This window comes from Octopus sinensis, linkage group LG11, assembly GCF_006345805.1.
Source record: "Octopus sinensis linkage group LG11, ASM634580v1, whole genome shotgun sequence".
In the NCBI taxonomy this organism is placed as follows: domain Eukaryota; kingdom Metazoa; phylum Mollusca; class Cephalopoda; order Octopoda; family Octopodidae; genus Octopus; species Octopus sinensis.
Window position 1 is genome coordinate 63,631,987 of NC_043007.1, and position 19,596 is coordinate 63,651,582.

The 19,596-nt window shown below is 38.3% G+C and overlaps 2 protein-coding genes across 2 annotated transcripts in view; one reads left to right on the plus strand and one right to left on the minus strand.

Annotated features, from left to right (window-relative positions):
- The window catches only part of LOC115217071 (deubiquitinase DESI2-like), a 62,064-nt gene extending 43,775 nt beyond the window's left edge, over window positions 1-18,289 (minus strand). Inside the window, exon 1 of the mRNA XM_029786659.2 lies at window positions 17,152-18,289. Within this exon, the coding sequence (XP_029642519.1) occupies window positions 17,152-17,190 (39 nt within the window). The 5' untranslated portion in view covers window positions 17,191-18,289. The remainder of the gene's footprint in view (window positions 1-17,151) is intronic.
- A 302-nt stretch (window positions 18,290-18,591) lies between these two features.
- The window catches only part of LOC115217070 (2-oxoisovalerate dehydrogenase subunit alpha, mitochondrial), a 33,837-nt gene continuing 32,832 nt past the window's right edge, over window positions 18,592-19,596 (plus strand). Inside the window, exon 1 of the mRNA XM_029786658.2 lies at window positions 18,592-18,725. Coding sequence (XP_029642518.1) covers window positions 18,618-18,725 — 108 coding nt within the window. The 5' untranslated portion in view covers window positions 18,592-18,617. The remainder of the gene's footprint in view (window positions 18,726-19,596) is intronic.

Genomic DNA, 19,596 nt, shown 5'->3' on the forward strand with positions numbered 1-19,596 from the left:
CAAGTGTTAGTGAGAAAGAGATGAACAGAGTGGTAGGGCTGATAAGGTGGGTTGTTTAAAGGGGATCCAGTGCTTTCTTATATTGCACAGGCAAGTACAGATGGAAGATATGAGAATGGAGAGTGGTGGAGAGGAGAATGGAAAAGTAGATGTTAAAACAACGATGATGATTTTTATAACATAGAATCACTCTCACTGATGAGTATAGAACTACATATCCGACTGGGCAAATGACCAAAGTCACACTTTTGGGTAATAGTGTTTCTATGGTTGCTGTGAATACTGAGGAAGAGAGCAAATGTTACTGGATACTGGAATTCATTTATTCATTACCATAATTTAGCAATAATGAAGGTGATAATAGTACACCGTTTTTATAGGCTTCTGAAGGATTTCATTGATTACTTCAAGCTTAGTAGTGGATACTTGATTTAATACAGATTTAAAGTGTTCAGCCCATCTTTACAGCATTTCATCTTTGCTACTTAAGAGTTTGGTTTTGTCATTAGAAAGAATAGGTTTTGTACTACTCTTTTTTTAACCAAATACACCATTCAGATTGTCATACAATGCTCTCAGGTTGTGAGAGTTGCAGCCTATTCCAATTCTTGGGCTTTTTTGGCCCACCAAGAACTTTTCATCTCATGCAGATTTTTCTGTGTAGTTTTCTTGGAGGAGATGTATAGGGATTTGAGTGTTGGTGAGCTTCTGTTTGAGATCTATGCATAGTCTTTTGTGCATAGTTCCTAGGAGAGGTTTGATTTGAAAATCATCCTCATTGAATAACGATCTTGGTGCTTGTATTTGACGGATCCTGGAACATCTTCAGCAGATGATTTGATGTTGTCATGAATATTGTGCTACAAAACTTCAGGGTCATTGCTTTCCTCTATTTTCCCAAGCTTTGAATTTAGATGCATTTCAAAATTTTTTGTTTCTGGATTTTTTAAACGGACATTTATTCTAGGAATGGACTCACTGCAATCCTTGTTCTTAGTTATAATATAGTCAAGGATGTTCCAGTTACCAGATCAGATATGCGTCTAGATGCTTTTATATTTAACTGCCAGCTGAAACACTGTGTTTGTGATTGTTAGACCAAACTGTTGACAAAAAGACAGCAATCATAAACTGCTTTCATTCATTGTTCCTGTTCTATGCTTCCCTTATTTTTGACCACACTGTATGCTTGTTGCTTACTCTGGCACTAAAATTGCCCATCAATATGATTTTGTCATAGTATGGAATTTTACTGAGAACTGTCTGCAGTTTGAAGTAGATGTTGTGTTCATGTTCAGATGTTGATGAAGTAGGTGCATATGCACTGATAATGTGCATAGATGAGGAATTGCCCATGAGTATACGGAATGTCATGAGACGCTCACCAACAGTTAGAGGGATGGATGGCAATTAGTGAAGTAGAGATGATTTAATGGCAAAGCCAACATCATAAATTCTTGATTCATCTGCTGGCTTTCCACTCCAAAAAAAAAAAAGCACAGTCACTTCCAACTTCTAATTCACCTGTATCCACAAGCCTGCTTTCACTTAGAGCAGCAATATCAGTATTATAGGAGTAAATTACCTTCGTAATTAATGCTGCTTTTCATTCTACACTGTCTTTGCTGTCTTGTAAAGTTCTTACATTCCAACCAAAGATTAGCATGCTTCTTTTATTCCTCTCAACTTTATCTCAATAAGACTGGATAACTAGACATCTGCAGTTAATGCCAAGCTTATTGAAAACAACGCTTTTTTTAGGATTCCTTTTCTCAACCTGCCTTGAATATCGGAGAAGCTTGCCACACAAAGGAGGACATGAATCTTGCAGGTGTCTTCGGATTCTACAAAGAGATGGTCAACATCCTCTGTGCTGCCTGTGTGTGGGATTCTGGCTAGAATTTCCACCAACACTCTTTGCCTTCCTGTCACCATAGGGTTTTCAACTTGCTTTGAAACTACCTCCACAATGAATTTGTTTTAAGTGGTATGGGCTTGTGTCACCTGTCACACTCTCTTGTTCAGATAGCCTAGATTCTAGAGTATATTAATGCCACTTGGAGGAAAAGGCCGTCTGGATGCAGAGCTGGTGGCTCAGGAGTACTGAAGATGGAATTTGTTCAGGCTTTAATAACAGAAGCCCCCACACCATTCATATGATGTCTATGATTTCCACTGGAAAACAGATGCCATTGGATGGTCCTTATCCTCATCCAACCATTTTGTGGTTCTTCTACCTTCATCCCAAGGAAGAAGCTGTTGGTCACTGGCAGGCTGTCACCAAGGTGACTAAGGAGTCCAACCTACCCCAGGTTTTTAAATCAGAATGTTCCTTCTTCAAGACAGACTGCTGACCAAGGCTAATGAGCTCTGTCCACCTGATTTTGGATGGCCATTGACTCTTCCAAGTTACTTTGCCCTTTGCCAGGTTTCGCTTTTCATCTCACAGGGTGTTCAAAATCAATATTTCACCCTCCTCACCAACTTAATGGGGTTGCTGGTTTAGTCACTGACAGCCCAACCATGTCACATGTTAATGTTAATTATTGCCTATTTTGGCAAGTTACCATTATATCATGCTATCATTTGCACTACTTTTACCTATTATATATAACTATAGATATATGTGTGTGTGTGTGCAAGTGTGTGTGTGTGTGTGTGTGTGTGTGTATATATATATATATATATATATACATGGGCTCTCCCGTCATTAGACACAACTTATGAGGGTTTGACAATTTCTTACCGAACAACCACACAATTGATTTGTTTGTAGTGATCAAATGTTTGTGTAGACATAAACTCACTCCCTCCATCAAATCGACATTACCTGTACAGGTGCAACAGGGTGTCACATGTCAGATGCTGAAGTGATTGCAGAACAACATGATATGAAGTGCTTTGCTCAAGAACACAATGCAACACCCGGTCTGGCAATTGAACCCATGATCTCGCAATTTTGAGTGCAACACCTTAACCACTGAGCCATGTGCCTTCATATATGCATACACCATGATTTTAATGTCCTATTTTTTCATATTTCCTTGGGTCAGATGGAATTTCTATGGCTGAATGTCCTTCCTGATAACTATTCTAACCTGCTTCTGAGCAAGGTAATATTTCCCCCATGGTGGCGAGCTGGCAGAAACGTTAGCATGCTGGGCGAAATGCTCAGCGGTATTTCACCTGCCACTACATTCTGAGTTCAAATTCCACTGAGGTCAACTTTACTTTTCATCCTTTCAGGGTCGATTAAATAAGTACCAGTTAGGCACTGGAGGTCAATATAATCGACTTAATCCGTTTGTCTGTCCTTGTTTGTCCTCTCTGTGTTTAGCCCCTTGTGGGTAGTAAAGAAATAGGTAATATTTCCCCATGGCTGAACATGTATTCACAGAAGATTGAAAATGAACAATACTGCATGTATTCATTTTCATAACTATCACATTACATGATAGTTGTAAGAGGAGACACAAACTCTCACATACACATATGGTGGGCTGCTTTTAGCTGCTGTCTACCAAATTCACTTACAAGGTTTGTGGGTATAGTAGAAGGCACTTACCTAAGCTGCCATGCAATGGGACTGAACACAAAACTACCTGGCTTGAAAGTGAACTTCTTAAACAGTTATGTGGTCATGTTAGTATCTATGTACTTATGTATGTGTGTCTCTGTGTGTATAAACAATTCTGGGAAGCCCACAACTGGTAGAACATATTCAAGTGGGAGGAAAAAATATTCAAGTAATTCCATAAATACAGAAACTAGTAAAGTTTTTCCTTCAACAGCTGATATATATATATATATATACTCTTCAAATCCTAAATAAAATCAGTGCTAAAAATTTTCATCTGTTAATTCATTCAATAGCTGATATCATATATACTTTTCAAATACTAAAAACAATCTGTATTAAAAACCATCCAACTTAGATACAATTATATTACATCAATTTTAATTTGATTTAAATGATTTATTAATTAATGAAATTACATCCTAGTAAAATATATAGAAATTCTAAGATGGAAAACTTGAAATTCTACTCTGTGTGTTGTGTGTGTCCAGTTCTTTTACCATTACAGAATAACAGTACTTAAATAGGTCAAATTTTACTCACACACATAAAAGGTAAGTTCTAATATCAACACTATACACACCATAAATGCAAATACTCAACACATTCTTACAGGAAAGAAAACACACAAAGGATACACTTATTCTATTGTTAATCATACATAAACCATGTTCATTTTTCACCAACACACACAAATACACAACAGATATTAGCACAGCCACACATATTTATATAGAGCAATTTAAATTTCTTAAGTTTACTGACCAATATATCATAAAACACTATGGAAACAACAAAAGAGCATTAATACACACACACACGCGTGCGCGCACAAATAGGTCATTACGTAGAAGAGGAGTGGGAGGAAGAAGTCATTGATCCATGCTGAAAAATTTATTGATTTTTCAAGTTCAAAATCATGGAATGGTCGACATACATGCAATTCTGTTTAAAGTAACTGAAGGAACAATTGTACCCTGTTCAAACAATTTAATTTTCACACACACAGATATCATCATCGCCATTTAACATTACTTCTTCCATGCTGGCATGGGTTAGAGGTTCAACAGTAATCAATGAACCACAGGCCTGTGCTGTGCTCCAAGATCTGCTGTGTCATAGTTTGTTTATTTATTTATATATATATATATATATATATATATATATATAAGAACACACACACACTCATTTATAGGTATGGATAACTATGACTGCATATGTAGTGCACACATAAATTTAAACATAATGCCTAGTGTTACACACACACATGCATATATGTAGATATGTTATTTATAAATATGTATTTCCAGTCTTCTATGAAAAGTATGTCGGAAATATCACCCTGCTGAGAAATAGGAGAGGGTTGATTACAGGAAGAGCATCTGGCTGCAGAAAATCTGCTTCAATAAATTTGTCTAACCCATGCAGGCATGGAAAAGAGGATTTTAAACAATGATCATGAATATATATATATACACATAATGCCTAGTGTTACACACACACACACATGCATATATGTAGATATATATATATAAATGTATCATCATCATTTTTCATTTAACGTCTGCTTTCCATGCTAGCATGGATTGGACGATTTCACTGAGGACTGGCGAACCAGATGGCTGCACCAGGGTCCAAACTTGATCTGGCAGAGTTTCTACAGCTGGATGCCCTTCCTAATGCCAACCACTCCAAGAGTGTAGTGAATGCTTTTACGTGTCACCAGCACAAGGCCCAGTCTGGCGGTACTGGCAACGGCCATGCTCAAATGGTGTTTTTTACATGCCACCTGCACAGGAGTCAGTCCAGCAGCACTGGCAATGACCTCACTCGAATGCTTTGTTCATGTGCCAGTAAGGCAACGCTAGTAACGATCATGCTCAAATGGTGCTTTTTACGTGCCACCGGCATGGAAACCAGACGGCTGCACTGGCAGTGATCCCGCTTGGATGGAGCTGTTAGCGCTCCACTGGCACGGATGCCAGTCATTGAATTTGGTTCAATTTCGACTTCACTTGCTCCAACAGGTCTTCGCAAGCAGAGTTTAGTGTCCAATGAAGGAAGGTTGGCATGGGTGCCAGTCATCGAATTTGGTTTGATTTAAAATTTGATATCACTTGCCTCAACAGGTCTTCGCAAGCAGAGTTTTGTGTCCAAAGAAGGAAAGGTACGCATAAGTGGGCTGGCTACACCCCTGGTAAAGGCCACAGGTTACGATCTCACTTGTCTTGCTGGGTCTTCTCACGCACAGCATATTTCCAAAAGTCTCGGTCACTAGACATTGCCTTGGTGAGGCCTAATGTTCAAAGGTTGTGCTTCACCACCTCATCCCAGGTCTTCCTGGGTTTACCTTTTCCACAGGTTCCCGCAACTGCTAGGGTGTGGCACTTTTTCACACAGCTATCCTCATCCATTCTCGCCACATGGCCATACCAGTGCAATCGTCTCTCTTGCACACCACAATTGATGCTCCTTAGGTCCAACTTTTTTCTCAAGGCACTTACACTCTGTCAAGCATGCACACTGACATTATACATCCATCAGAGCATACTGGCTTCATTCCTTGCGAGCGAACGCATATCCTCAGCAGTCACGGCCCATGTTTCACTGCCATGTAGTATGCCTGTTTGTACACATGTGTCATACAGTCTGCTTTTTACTCTGAGCGAGAGGCCCTTTGTCACCAGCAGAGGTAGGAGCTCACTGAACTTTGCCCAGGCTATTCTTATTCAAGCAGTTACACTTTCAGCGCACCCTCCCCTGCTAATGACTTGGTCACCTAGGTAACGGAAGTTATCAACTACTTCTAGTTTTTCTCCCTGGAATGTGGCAGAAGTTGTTCTCTGCACATTTTCAGTGTTTATTGCTCCTGAGCATCTGCCACATACAAAAACTATCTTCCTAGTTAGCCTTCCTTTGATATTGCTGCACCTCTTAGGTGTCCATAGCTTACACTGGGTACATCTTATAGAGTTTCTACCTACACCTTTTCTATAGATCGAGCAGGGCCATCTACCTGAAGGGGTTTGTGGTTTGTTTACCTTCCTACTTATTAGGACTTTTAGCTAGGTTGACTCTAAGGCCCTTCAAATCTAAACCTTGCTTCCACACCTGAAACTTCTCTCGTTCTGATAGTGACTCAGCATAGAGGAGCTCCCAAGGGCATCATGTCTAGAATTCCTCTGTTATTGCCTGAAGAACTATGATAAATAGGAGGAGGCTGAGAACTGAGCCTTGGTGGACCCCTACCTCTACCCAGAATTCTTCACTGTACTCGTTGCCAACCCACATCTTACTGACGGCGACCTAGTACATGGATCGCACAGCTCTCACTAACCATTCATCTATCCCTAGTTTCCTCATTGACCACCAGATAAGGGATCGGGGGACCCTGTCAAAGGCTTTCTCCATGTCAACGAAAGCCAGGTACAGAGGTTTATCTTTGGCTAGGTATTTCTCCTGCAGCTGTCTTACCAGAAATATAACATCAGTGGTGCTTTTCCATGGCACGAACCCAAACTGCATCTCATCTAAACTGACTCTCTCTCTAATTAGTTGGGCTATGACCCTCTCCGTGACCTTCATTACTTGATCCAACAAATTGATACCATACCTCTGTAATTATTTGTATCTAAAGCGTCACCTTTACCTTTTTGGCAGTTGACTATTATGCTGCAACACCAGTCATTGGGTATGACTCCTTCGTGCATCACCTGGTTAAATATACGGGTGACTAGGCTATAGCTGACACTGCCAGATATTTTGAGCAACTCTGCAGTGATTCCTGATGGGCCAGGGGCTTTCCCTGCCTTCATACTCTTCATTGCTTTATCTATCAAGGTACTGTCAATTCAGATAGCTGATCCCTCTGTTGGGTCAACATTTGGCAGACTCTCATTCTCCCATTCATTCTCTTTATTGAAGAACCTTTCATAGTGGCATCTCCAAACCTCTCTCTTTTTAGTCTCGTTCAGTGCAAGTGAACCATCATCCATATGGACACATTTCTCTCCTACGACATCACAGTTCTCTCACACACACTGTCTTGCAACACAAAATACTTCAAGTCTTTGGTCCCCATGACGTAGAACACTGGCAAATTTTTTCTTATCTGCTTCCCCTCTGGCTAAATAAACCTGTCTCCAAGCTTCCCTTCAGGCAGTGTGATACAATTCCCTGCTAACTCTGTTCTTCCAGTCCTTCCAAGCCTGTTTCTTTTGTCTAATAGCCCTGTCAACCACATTGTTCCACCACCACCACGTTACCTTGGGTCGAGAGGGGACTTTGCACCATCCACAGATCTGGTCAGTGGCTCTCAGCAGGTTGTCCCGTAGAAACCTCCAGTTGTCTTCTACATCATGTGATGCTATATCCCCTTCTATTTCATTGAAAGCTTCGAGTAATATGTCTCTAAATCTCTGTCCATTTGCAGGTTCTTTAAGCTCCTAGACCCTTCTCCTCCAGCCTGGTCTTCTTCTGGGCAACCATTTAACCCTGATTCTGAAGTAGCTAACTACTAATCTATATTGAGGGGTACATTCTTCGCCTGGGAAGGTTTTGGCATTTATAAGCCTTTCCCTTTTTCTGGTGAGAATGTAGTCAATTTGGCTGGTGAGTCTGCCAGGTGACTAGGTGACTGGCAGGTTTTCTGAAGTTAGTATTGCAAACTATAAGATCATTTGCATCGCAGAACTTCAGCAGCCTGGTTCCCTCTTCACTGCGGGAACCAAAACCGTAGCCTCCATGTACGCCATGCGGTAGTCAGCAAGAGGGTGTAATAGAATTAGTCTTTCTGTCCATCGGGTAGCCCCAGCTGAGGGGCATAGGCCGAGATAATGGTTGCTAACCCATGATGAAGCACCAATCTAATCTTAAGTATTGTTACATACTCTGACTACCTCAATTACCTTATCTACCCATTTCTCCACAAGAAGTATACCCACGCCCCTGACCCCGTCAGTGTTCCCTGCCCAGAAAATCTTGTACCTGTGTTCTTTGCCTGTGAGGAACCTAACAGAACCTCCTCTCCACCATACTTCTTGGATGCAGCACATATCAACACATCTCCATTCAAGTATCTCAACAATCTCACCAGATCTACCTTTCAGTGTGCCGACGTTGAGAGTGCCAACCCTGAGGGTGTGGGAGGTATGGGCCCTTGAGACCCTGGGATGGGGGACAGTAGTGTCATGTACCTGAAAAGAGAGCTCGCATTTGGCAGAATTCATAAACAAACAATAGCCTTAAGTCCAACCTGCGTACACAACACTATCATATTTTTGCACTATATGATCACTACTTTACATAGTAGGGGTGGGGATGGCATAAAGCTTTTTGATCAAGGGAGACAACCAAAGGATGACAAAAAATAGGGACTTCCAGTACAGGGGGAGGGGGTGGAAATGCAGGCGTACCGCCAGCTAGCAAATTTGGACAAGAGCATCACCTGGATATGTATCCTTTCAGCGGAGGTATTAAGAATCGAGTAGGGGAATCCGAGTGCGTGCGCTAGTTTATATAGTGTTGTGGTGGAGAAAGTCTTGGCTAGGCGAGCTGTAATCGAAAGAGAGAGAGACACACAGACAGAGTGAGGCCGAGAGAGAGAGAGTGGGTCAGAACATGAGGGAGAAAGATATTCTTTTGAGATTTGTGTGGCATAGTTAATTTAACGAAATAGCAAATGTTGATAATAGTAAATAGAATTGAAGAATCTGAGAGCCAGTCTAAGACAAAATTAGAGAAAAATGACTGTGTGATAAACTTTAATAGATGAATGAATGATTATGTTGTAGTTAAGGAAATGCGTGAACTAAGGTTATCTTAAGACAACAACAAGGAAGATGAAACTATAGAACTATATTTACATGATGACATAGAACTGAAATAGACAGAATAATGAAAAAAACTAATAAGGGGTTTATGATCTGCGCAGAAATAGAAGAGTAGATGACAGGGTTGAAAAGACAAAACTTCTTATATGAGCATCTTCTGGGATTCGTATTTTTCAGCCTAACAAATCACATGTCGCAAATAGTTGGCAGGCTCAGTAAAAATTCACTACTAGCAATGCCAGCATTATTAGTTTAAAATAGCAATCTGTAAATCTTACTTAATGTGGATATACTGTAGAAAACCATGAAGCTGCAGTATTTGTCTCAAGAAAGCATCTTGTATAAATGTTTAGCTAAAAAGTAGATGCATATCCATAGCAGATAAAAAGCATCTAGAAGTGGTAGTAGAATTGCTAAATCTAGATTTATGCTTCTTTGAGACTCATTAGTAGCAAGTATCCATTACCACAGATTTAAATCTCAGGGACCACAACACTTGGAGCATTGAAAGGGAAACTAATTGACATCCTCATAATACAATAGATTCACTGAATACCATCCATATCCAGGTAATGCCTGAAATGACTAATTTAGAGCAGGCATGTCAATGATTCCGCCCAGCATTACAGCAGTCATTGAAGCTGAAGGCAGATAAATAGAAAAATGTTATAAAAAATCTTATTGAGAACATGTGCACAAATTACTATTAGTATATGTTTCATTTTGCGAGAGCAGAGTTGTTTATTAAATTATCAAGTATACCTTCAAATATTGATCACACCTTGTATGTATATTTAAATTGTTTCAGTCATCAGACTAAGGACATGCTGGGGCACTACTTTGAAGGACTTTTAGTCAAATCAATTGACTCTAGTATTATTCTATCATCCCTTTTGCTGAACTGCTAAGTAATGTGGATGTAAACACAGCAACATTGTATTTTCCAACCTATCTACCTCCTCTTTACACTTTCATGAACCTACATTCACACAATGTGTCCCTGACAAATCTCTTCCCCTCATCATATCTTCCTAACATCCCCTCCCTCTACCTGTTTTCAATTATTCCATACTGTTCTCCATATCCCATTCCCCTTTTGCAATCTCATGAACTTAACCTGCCCACTCACCCTATCCGCTCATCTGTGCTGTTTCACTTATACATACAATTCTCTGTCACTTGAGTGTATGCCCAACACATCATCACCATCTCTCTCTTTCTCTCTCTCTCACTGGGGAGAGATGGTGATACATGGCTACTCCAACTGGAATAGTCATGTATCTCCTCTATTGTAAGACACCTGTTTCTGTCTCTCTATCCATACATTAACCTCTCATTACCTGCACCACCCTCAGCATCACTCCCCACTTATTTGAAGGGTCTTGTCTTGCACTTTATTTGGTGACCTCATTGTTGTAAGTGTCTCATAAAAAGCACTGAGTTATTATACTCTGTGAAGTGGCTGGCATTACAATGGGTATCCAACCATAGGCACCATGCCAAAGCAGACAGCAGAGCCTGATGCAGTATTCTGACTTGCCAGCATGAAAGAAGATTAATATCTTCTTTCATATATATATATATATATATAATGTATATATATATACATATATATATACACACATATATATACATATGCATGTATATATATATTATATATAAATATTCATGTATGTATATATATATATATATAAATATTCATGTATGTATATATATATATATAAATATTCATGTATGTATATATATATATATATATATATATATATATATTTACATATATATATATATATACACACACACATACATATATGCAAGTGGTAAGTAGCTTGCTTACTAACCACATGGTTCTGGGTTCAGTCCCACTGCGCGACACCTTAGGCAAGTGTCTTCTACTATAGTCTTGGACCGACCAAAGCCTTGTGAGTTGATTTGGTAGTCGGAAACTGAAAGAAACCCATCATGTGTGTGTGTGTGCATGTGTTTGATCCCCCCAACATTGCTTGACAACTGATGCTGGTGTGTTTACAACCCCCGTAACTTAGCTGTTCGGCAAAAGAGACCGATAGAATAAGTACTAGGCTTACAAGGAATAAGCCTTGGGATCGATTTGTTCGACTAAAGGTGATGCTCCAGCATGGCCACAGTCAAATGACTGAAACAAGTAGAAGAGCATGCAAACACATACAAACAGTGAGTGTGTGTGTGTGTGTATATATATATATATATATATATATATATATATATATATATATATATATACACACTCACACAGACACACTGCCTTTACTTAGGAACTTTACCATCTCTACACTGGATTCCATTAACACTTTCACCTCTCCCTCCTGATTCCTCACAATCTGTGTACATTAACTTTTTTCTCCACATTTTTTTTTTAAATCCTTTTTATAATCGTCTCTTTCTTTTTGCACAATCCTTATTTAACATGTTCTTTCATGTGAAGGTATGTAGCCTGGTATTTAAGGTGGCGCACTCACAATTACAAGATAACGAATTTGATTCCAAGACCAGGCAGTGCTTTTGTTCCTCAGCAAAACATTGCATCTGATGTTCCTCTGCAATCACTTTGACATTTCACATGCAGCACATTGTGTACGTGTTCAGGCAATGTCAATTTGAAGGCAGGAGTGAGCTTATGAGCAGCAAAAACAATCTATATAGGTTGTTCAGCAAGAAATTGCATAACTATCTTTCTCAGACTCAAGTGACTACCTATATGTTCTGTACCTGTTATTATGCTATATTTTTTCCTCACTTACTACACTGTTTCTTCCACACTTCCTTTTCACATATGTCACAAAACCATACAACTTTTTCATTACTCCACTCACCCCTAGCTAACCACCTGCACCCTACATTGCTCATGCTCACACACCTCCTGCTATGCCCATCACTTTATCACCTTACAGGACACCTTCATATACATGCATATAATAACCAACCTCTTCCTCTCACTTTACTTCTCCCCAAAAGATCCCATCCCAGCCCAGCTTGATTTTTCTGTTTTCTTCTTCATTACCAACACCTTTCATTCTTTTTGTTTTTATATGAAGGACCAGCACCCAAAACGTCATGGTCCTTTACCTTTCCTTTTGACCATTACACTAATAAAAAATTTCTTGCTTTCACTCATTCATCATACACACATCTTTTCATCTTTTTTTTTCCTTTTAGAAAACAGTGGCCATGCTGAGGCACCACTTTGGAGATTTTCTTCGTTGAATGAATTGACACCAGGACTTTTTTTCTTTTTATAAGCCAGGCAAGTGAAAATCAAAATCAAAATCGATCAACATCAATGGAAATTGCAGCTGTGATACCAGTGCAGGTGGTACGTAAGAGAACCATCTGAATGTGGCCGTTGCCAGCGCTGCCCTGACTGGCCTAGTCTGGCCCCCTGCCGGTGGCATGTAAAAAGCACCATCCGATCGTAGCCATTTGCCAGCCTCATCTGGCACCTGTGCCGGTGGTACATAAAAGCACCCACTACACTCACGGAGTGGTTGGCGATAGGAAGGGCATCCAGCCGTAGAAACATTGCCAGATCAGACTGGGCCTGGTGCAGTCTTCTGGCTTTCCAGACCCCAGTTGAACCGTCCAACCCATACTAGCATGGAAAGCGGACACTAAACGATGATGAGGTACTTAATCTGTTGGTCTCTACACATGCGCACACAGATATATATATATATATATATATATAGTACAAACCAGCATAACTGTCTGGCCCTTATTGGTTCTGTTTACGTGGAGAAACATTTAGTTGTTAGTGTTGGCAAGACAGTGAGTGTATTTCTATTTACGCTTATAAATATTTGCATTACACCACACATACACACTTACATGCACACATAATATAGATATGTAATAAAATGAATAATATATATATATATGCATATATACATACGAGTATGTAAATACTTACATATATACGTATATACATATGTGGGCATAGGACATCACGGAACGTAAACCATATAAAATACAAAAACATGAATTATGAAATACGAAGACATGGAATATGAACTTTTTTTACGAACAATGAAAGAAACAAATGGAAAAGAAGATGAGCAGCATAAGGAACGACTTTTCATCAGTTCTTGGCTGTTTTTCTAATCCATATTTTGAGCGAGGAATTGCTCGAAATGTATATATATGTGTTGTGTGTATATGTGTGTGTGTATATATATCTATATATCTATGCATGTATATATGTGTGTATATATACACACACATGTATATGAAAAAAAATACATTATACATATATATATATATATATATATATATATACACACACACACACACACATATATATACACACACACATATATATACACACACACATATACACACACATATATACACACACATATACATATATATATACATACATACATATACATATACATTATATATATATATATATATATATGGGCCGTGACTGCTGAGGATATGCGTAAGCTCGCAAGAAATGAAGCCAGTATGCTCCGATGGATGTGTAATGTCAGTGTTCATACTCGACAAAGAGTAAGTACCTTGAGAGAAACGTGGGATCTAAGAAGCATCAGTTGTGGAGTGCAAGAGAGACGTTTGCGATGGTATGGTCATGTAGCGAGAATGGATGAAGATAGTTGTGTGGAAAAGTGCCACACCCTAGCGGTTGAGGGAACCTGTGGAAGAGGTAGACCCAGGAAAATCTGGGACGAGGTGGTGAAGCACGACCATCGAACTTTAGGTCTCACCGAGGAAATGACTAGAGACCGAGACCTATGGAAGTATGCTGTGCATGAGAAGACCCGGCAGATCAAGTGAGACCATAACCCATGGCCTCTACCTGGGATGTAGCCAGTCCACTTATGTATACCTTTCCTTCTTGGGACACAACACTCTACTTGTGAAGACCTGTTGAGGCAAGTGAAAATCAGAATCAAAATCGAAATCGATCAACATCAATGGAAGTTGTAGCTGTGATACCAGTGCCAGTGGCACGTAAGCAAACCATCCGAACGTGGTCATTGCCAGCAGTGCCCCAACGGGCCTCCGTGCCGGTGGCACGTAAAAAGCACCATCCGATAATGGCCGTTGCCAGCCTTGCCTGGCTCCCGTACCGGTGGCACGTAAAAAGAACCATCCGATCGTGGCCATTGCCAGCCTCGCCTGGCCCCCGTGCCGGTGGCACGTAAAAAGAACCATCCGACTGTGGCCATTTGCCAGCCCCATCTGGCACCTATGCCGGTGGCACAAAAAAGCACCATCTGACCGTGGCCGTTTGCCAGCCCCGTCTGGAACCTGTGCCGGTGGCACGTAAAAATTACCATCTGACCGTGGCCGTTTGCCAGCCCCGACTGGCACCTGTGCCGGTGGCACGTAAAAATCACCCACCACACTCACATATATGTATGTCTTTGTATATGTTTGTGTTTCGGTGCTTGTCCCCCCAACATCGCTTGACAACCGATGCTGGCGTGTTTATGTCCCCATAATTTATCGGTTCGGCAAAAGAGAGCGATAGAATATGTACTAGGCTTACAAAGAATAAGTCCTGGGGTCGATTTGCTCAACTAAAGGCAGTGCTCTTGCATGGCCACAGTCAAATGACTGAAACAAATGAAAGAATATATATACATATATAGACACATATGTATATACATATACACACATATATATACACATACACACACATATATATATATGCACACATATACATACACATATATATACACTTATATACATGTACACATATATATACATAGATACACACAGGCACAAACATACACATGTATACACACAAATATACACATACATACACAAAAGCACACAAACATACACAAACATATATAATATATATATACATGCATCTGTATATTTGTGTGTATATACATGTATGTGTGTGCATACATGTACATGTGTACACACACATGTACATGTATATATACACAAATATACAGATGCATGTATATACACATAAATATACAGATGCATGTATATATACACACATACACAGACACATCCATATTCACACATACATACAGATACATGCACACACATACAGATACATACATATACACTTATATACTCACATATATATACATGTATATACTTATATATATACATCTATATACTCACATACATATACACATATATACTCACATATTCATGTATGTACACACATATGTATATACACACATACATACATATACACGTATATACTCGTACATATATATATATATATACTCATATATACACGTATATACTCATACAGACATACATATATGTACACACATACATACATATACACGTATATACTCGTACATATATATATATATATATATATACATGTATATACTCATATATACACGTATATACTCATACAGACATACATATATGTACACACATACATATACATGTATATATGCACATACATACATCATGTGTATATAAACACATATACACGTATATACTTACATACATATACATGTATATACCCACATACGTATATATACACATATATACATGCACATACATATCCATACACACACACATGCATGCATATATATATATATATATACACGTACATATACATATATAAAGACATATACATACAGATACATGTACGTGTTACACATCTATATACATACATTATTAGGCACAAGTATATGTATACACACACACATAAGCATAAGTATATATATAAGCATATGTATGCATATATGCACGCATGGATACGTGCATATACATGCATAAATACGTGCATGTACATGCATATACACGAGCATATATGTATATATAAATATGTCCACATGCACATATATACACACGTATATTTATATACGTGCATACACACAAAGTTATATTCATACATTATATATACATTAGACACACGCACATAAACATAATTACATATATTCTCACGCACACACAAGTGTACTTATATATTTATACAAACGTATAAATACACACACACACACATATACACACGTGCGCGCGCATAGACACACACACTAAAGATACGCATATGGTAGTAGCATTTTTCAATATCCATGTAAAGATTGCCAAATTCAGAATCAGGCATAAAAGGAGGTAAAACTAAGCTAATACTGAAAATGGGAGATTTGTTATTAAAAAAAAGTGGGGGGTGGAAAGAACATGAAACAAATGAGTTACGAATGGTTCATAGTCCGGAAAGGACGACAGCTGACAAGAGTTTCAAGTAGTTTTTAGATACACGAACAGTGCTTGTATGTTGGGATATCTATATTCTTCCCAACTCCCCCGTCAATGGAGGCATACATTCAAGAATAATCTAGTTAACCCTTCCATCCGAACCTTCTTAGAAAATTGTTATATATATATATATATATATACACACACACATAAATACTAATAATAGATGTAATTAGACAACTTAATTCCTAAATTTATGATGGAGAAGAAACTTTGCTGGAAATTGCGAATAAATAACAGCAAGGTGGTTGTTACGAAAGAGATACATAGTTGGGAAGAAGTACAAAACATAACATTGTAAGCGAATAGGGAAAAAGATTATAAAACTCGCTTAACTCTTAATTCTCTCCGCACAACTATCTATGCTCAATCTCTCTTTATTTCCGATAAAAACACATATGGAACAGAGCAATGGAAAAAGGAGAACTAAAATGAAAGGAAATATGTAACAATAAAATAGAAACTTAGTTTTTGCTAAATAATAAACTATTGATTACTTACCATATCGTAAACGTTCAGGACGACAGGTTCCTGAGCCATAGTTTAGCTAATTCAGACAAAGGATCCAAGCAAATAGTACTTTGAAGACAGGTTTTCAGACCAATGGGCTAGTTATTCTACATACACATTCGTATGTTATCTACACACCCACATATAATGATATATATTGGAATTATACATATGTATATAGCTTTTGAAGTTGAGAACTTACATACAAATAAATGTGTGTACTCACACGTGTACAAATAGATTGGAGGTACTCATATTCTAAACATTGTTCCGATATATAATTGACTAGAATGGTTTTGTTAAAGTGAAATCCATGCATTGAATAAAGCAATAGTATTTGGAACAAGAGTCAAACCAGGAAGTTCGTCGTCTTTCGGGGTTCTTTTACACAAAAAGGTGGTTTTTTTTAAAATTCTAATTCTTTCGATATTAAAAATATTTCGTTAGTGAGATGAAATGCAATAAAGTTTGTAAAGAAGGAAACGAAAAAAATAATAACAGAGATTTTTCAAGTAAGTTGCCTTAATAGTAATATAGTAATAATAATGGTTATCTGTTTTGCAATTCGCTTCCAATGACAACAACCTCCGTTAATATTACAGAACCAAAGAAGGAAATATCAAAAGAATATCTTTAAGTAAGATACACCAAAAAGGAAGAAGTATAAATTAAAGAACACAGCAAAATTATTTTCCCTGCTTATATATATGTACATCAGCATGTATATTTGTAACGTTTGAGTCAGGGTGTGTATACTATCTATATATATATATATATATACACGTTCAAGGCAAATCCTTCTTAAAGGCAAGGAACGAATGGGGCAAGAATCCTGTTTTCAAGTGTTCGTTTGGATCAGAAATTCTCTTTTAAGGAAGGCATTGACCGCCAGCAAACTGCGAAGGATAATAGAAGCATGGAACTGTGGTTCGCTGTGAAAATAAATCCTGGTTACGGTTGCCCCTGAAACAGTTTACCAAACCACGCGCGGGCAATCCTTCTTTTCCTTCGATAAAACAAAACAACCATCTCTCTTCGAGAACGAATAGGTTCGTTTTCTTTTTCTTCAATAGCAACTCAACCCTGGAGAAAGTACTCTCTATAACAATTTCCCATGCCGCAGAAATACAATATTTTTCATCTCTTTTTTTTTTCTTTTCTTTTTTCCCCAACTATGATGCCGAATTTCTTTTCCAGTCAGAATCTGTATGCGTATGAGTACTACATCACGAATTTTGCTTAAATTTGCACACACACAAATTTATTGTATAACTAGTGTAAAACGTCATAGCTACACATATTCTATGAAACACACAGTTCTGTACATATTTAGTGTACTGTAAATGATCTCGTCCTGTAGATGTTGTTGTTTTGTTTTTGTAAAGCAGCATTGAGAAACAGCGAAGAAAGTAAAACACCTCAGGGGGAAAAATAAGGATACATTGAACGCTTCCATCATGACTAGCTACTTTGGCAGAAAATTCCTTCAGACTTGTTTCAGATTGTCGAAATACCAGAATGTTAAAGTACCTTTACAAGCGTCACGCCATATTAGTGTTTCACCTGTAAGTATTATTATTTATACGAATGTAAACAAGTTTCTCATAGCTAAGGAAACTGCTCTCTATTGATGGTTTATGTGTGAAGAAAAATGTTTTTTGTATGGGACAAAGGGAGCTATAGAATTAATTTAATGACCTCGGCTGACAACTTACCATTTACAAAACAAAGAAAAGGTTAAGTGGTCAACGCCGCTGACATTTAAACAAAGCACTAAGCAACATGAAGACCTTAGTTTTTGTTTATTGTAACAATTCTTTCATTTATATATATATGTGTGACGTGTATGTAATATTAATGAGTTTGTTTTTGTGACCGAGATAGTTAAAGTCGAGGTTTTCACCTTGAACACCTCTTCATCTAACACCTCTCCATCTAACCCAGTGACTTTTACGTAGTTATTCGACCGGCCATCTGATTACACTCTACTACCATAAATCAAGCAAGGACATAATGAGGGGTATAGCCATAAACTGCAAAAAAAAGGCAGAGTGATCATGGCTGGAACACCTTTGATATTAGTCTGCTTCACCAGGGCTGGACTGGAGCTAAATAATAACGTGCAAGACGTGAATTTTACAGTATCCTTTATATTGCTGAAGCTTGGTGTCGCCTTCAGAGATAAACTAATCTAAACAGTGCAGTTTAGGCTGATTAGGGCTGTGCAGGCCCTTACTATTTATTTGTATCTTATTGGGGGTACTTATTCAAGCGTGAATCCTTTTAATCGCCTCTAAACTTTATAATTATTTTCTTAGTTTACGAATGCATTTACATATTAGTTACATAGATGAAAAAAAAAATTATGAGTATCTTGTAATCGAACAAAATCTTGTCAATCTATTTGGAAATTGGTCCTGAATGATGAGATTTTTG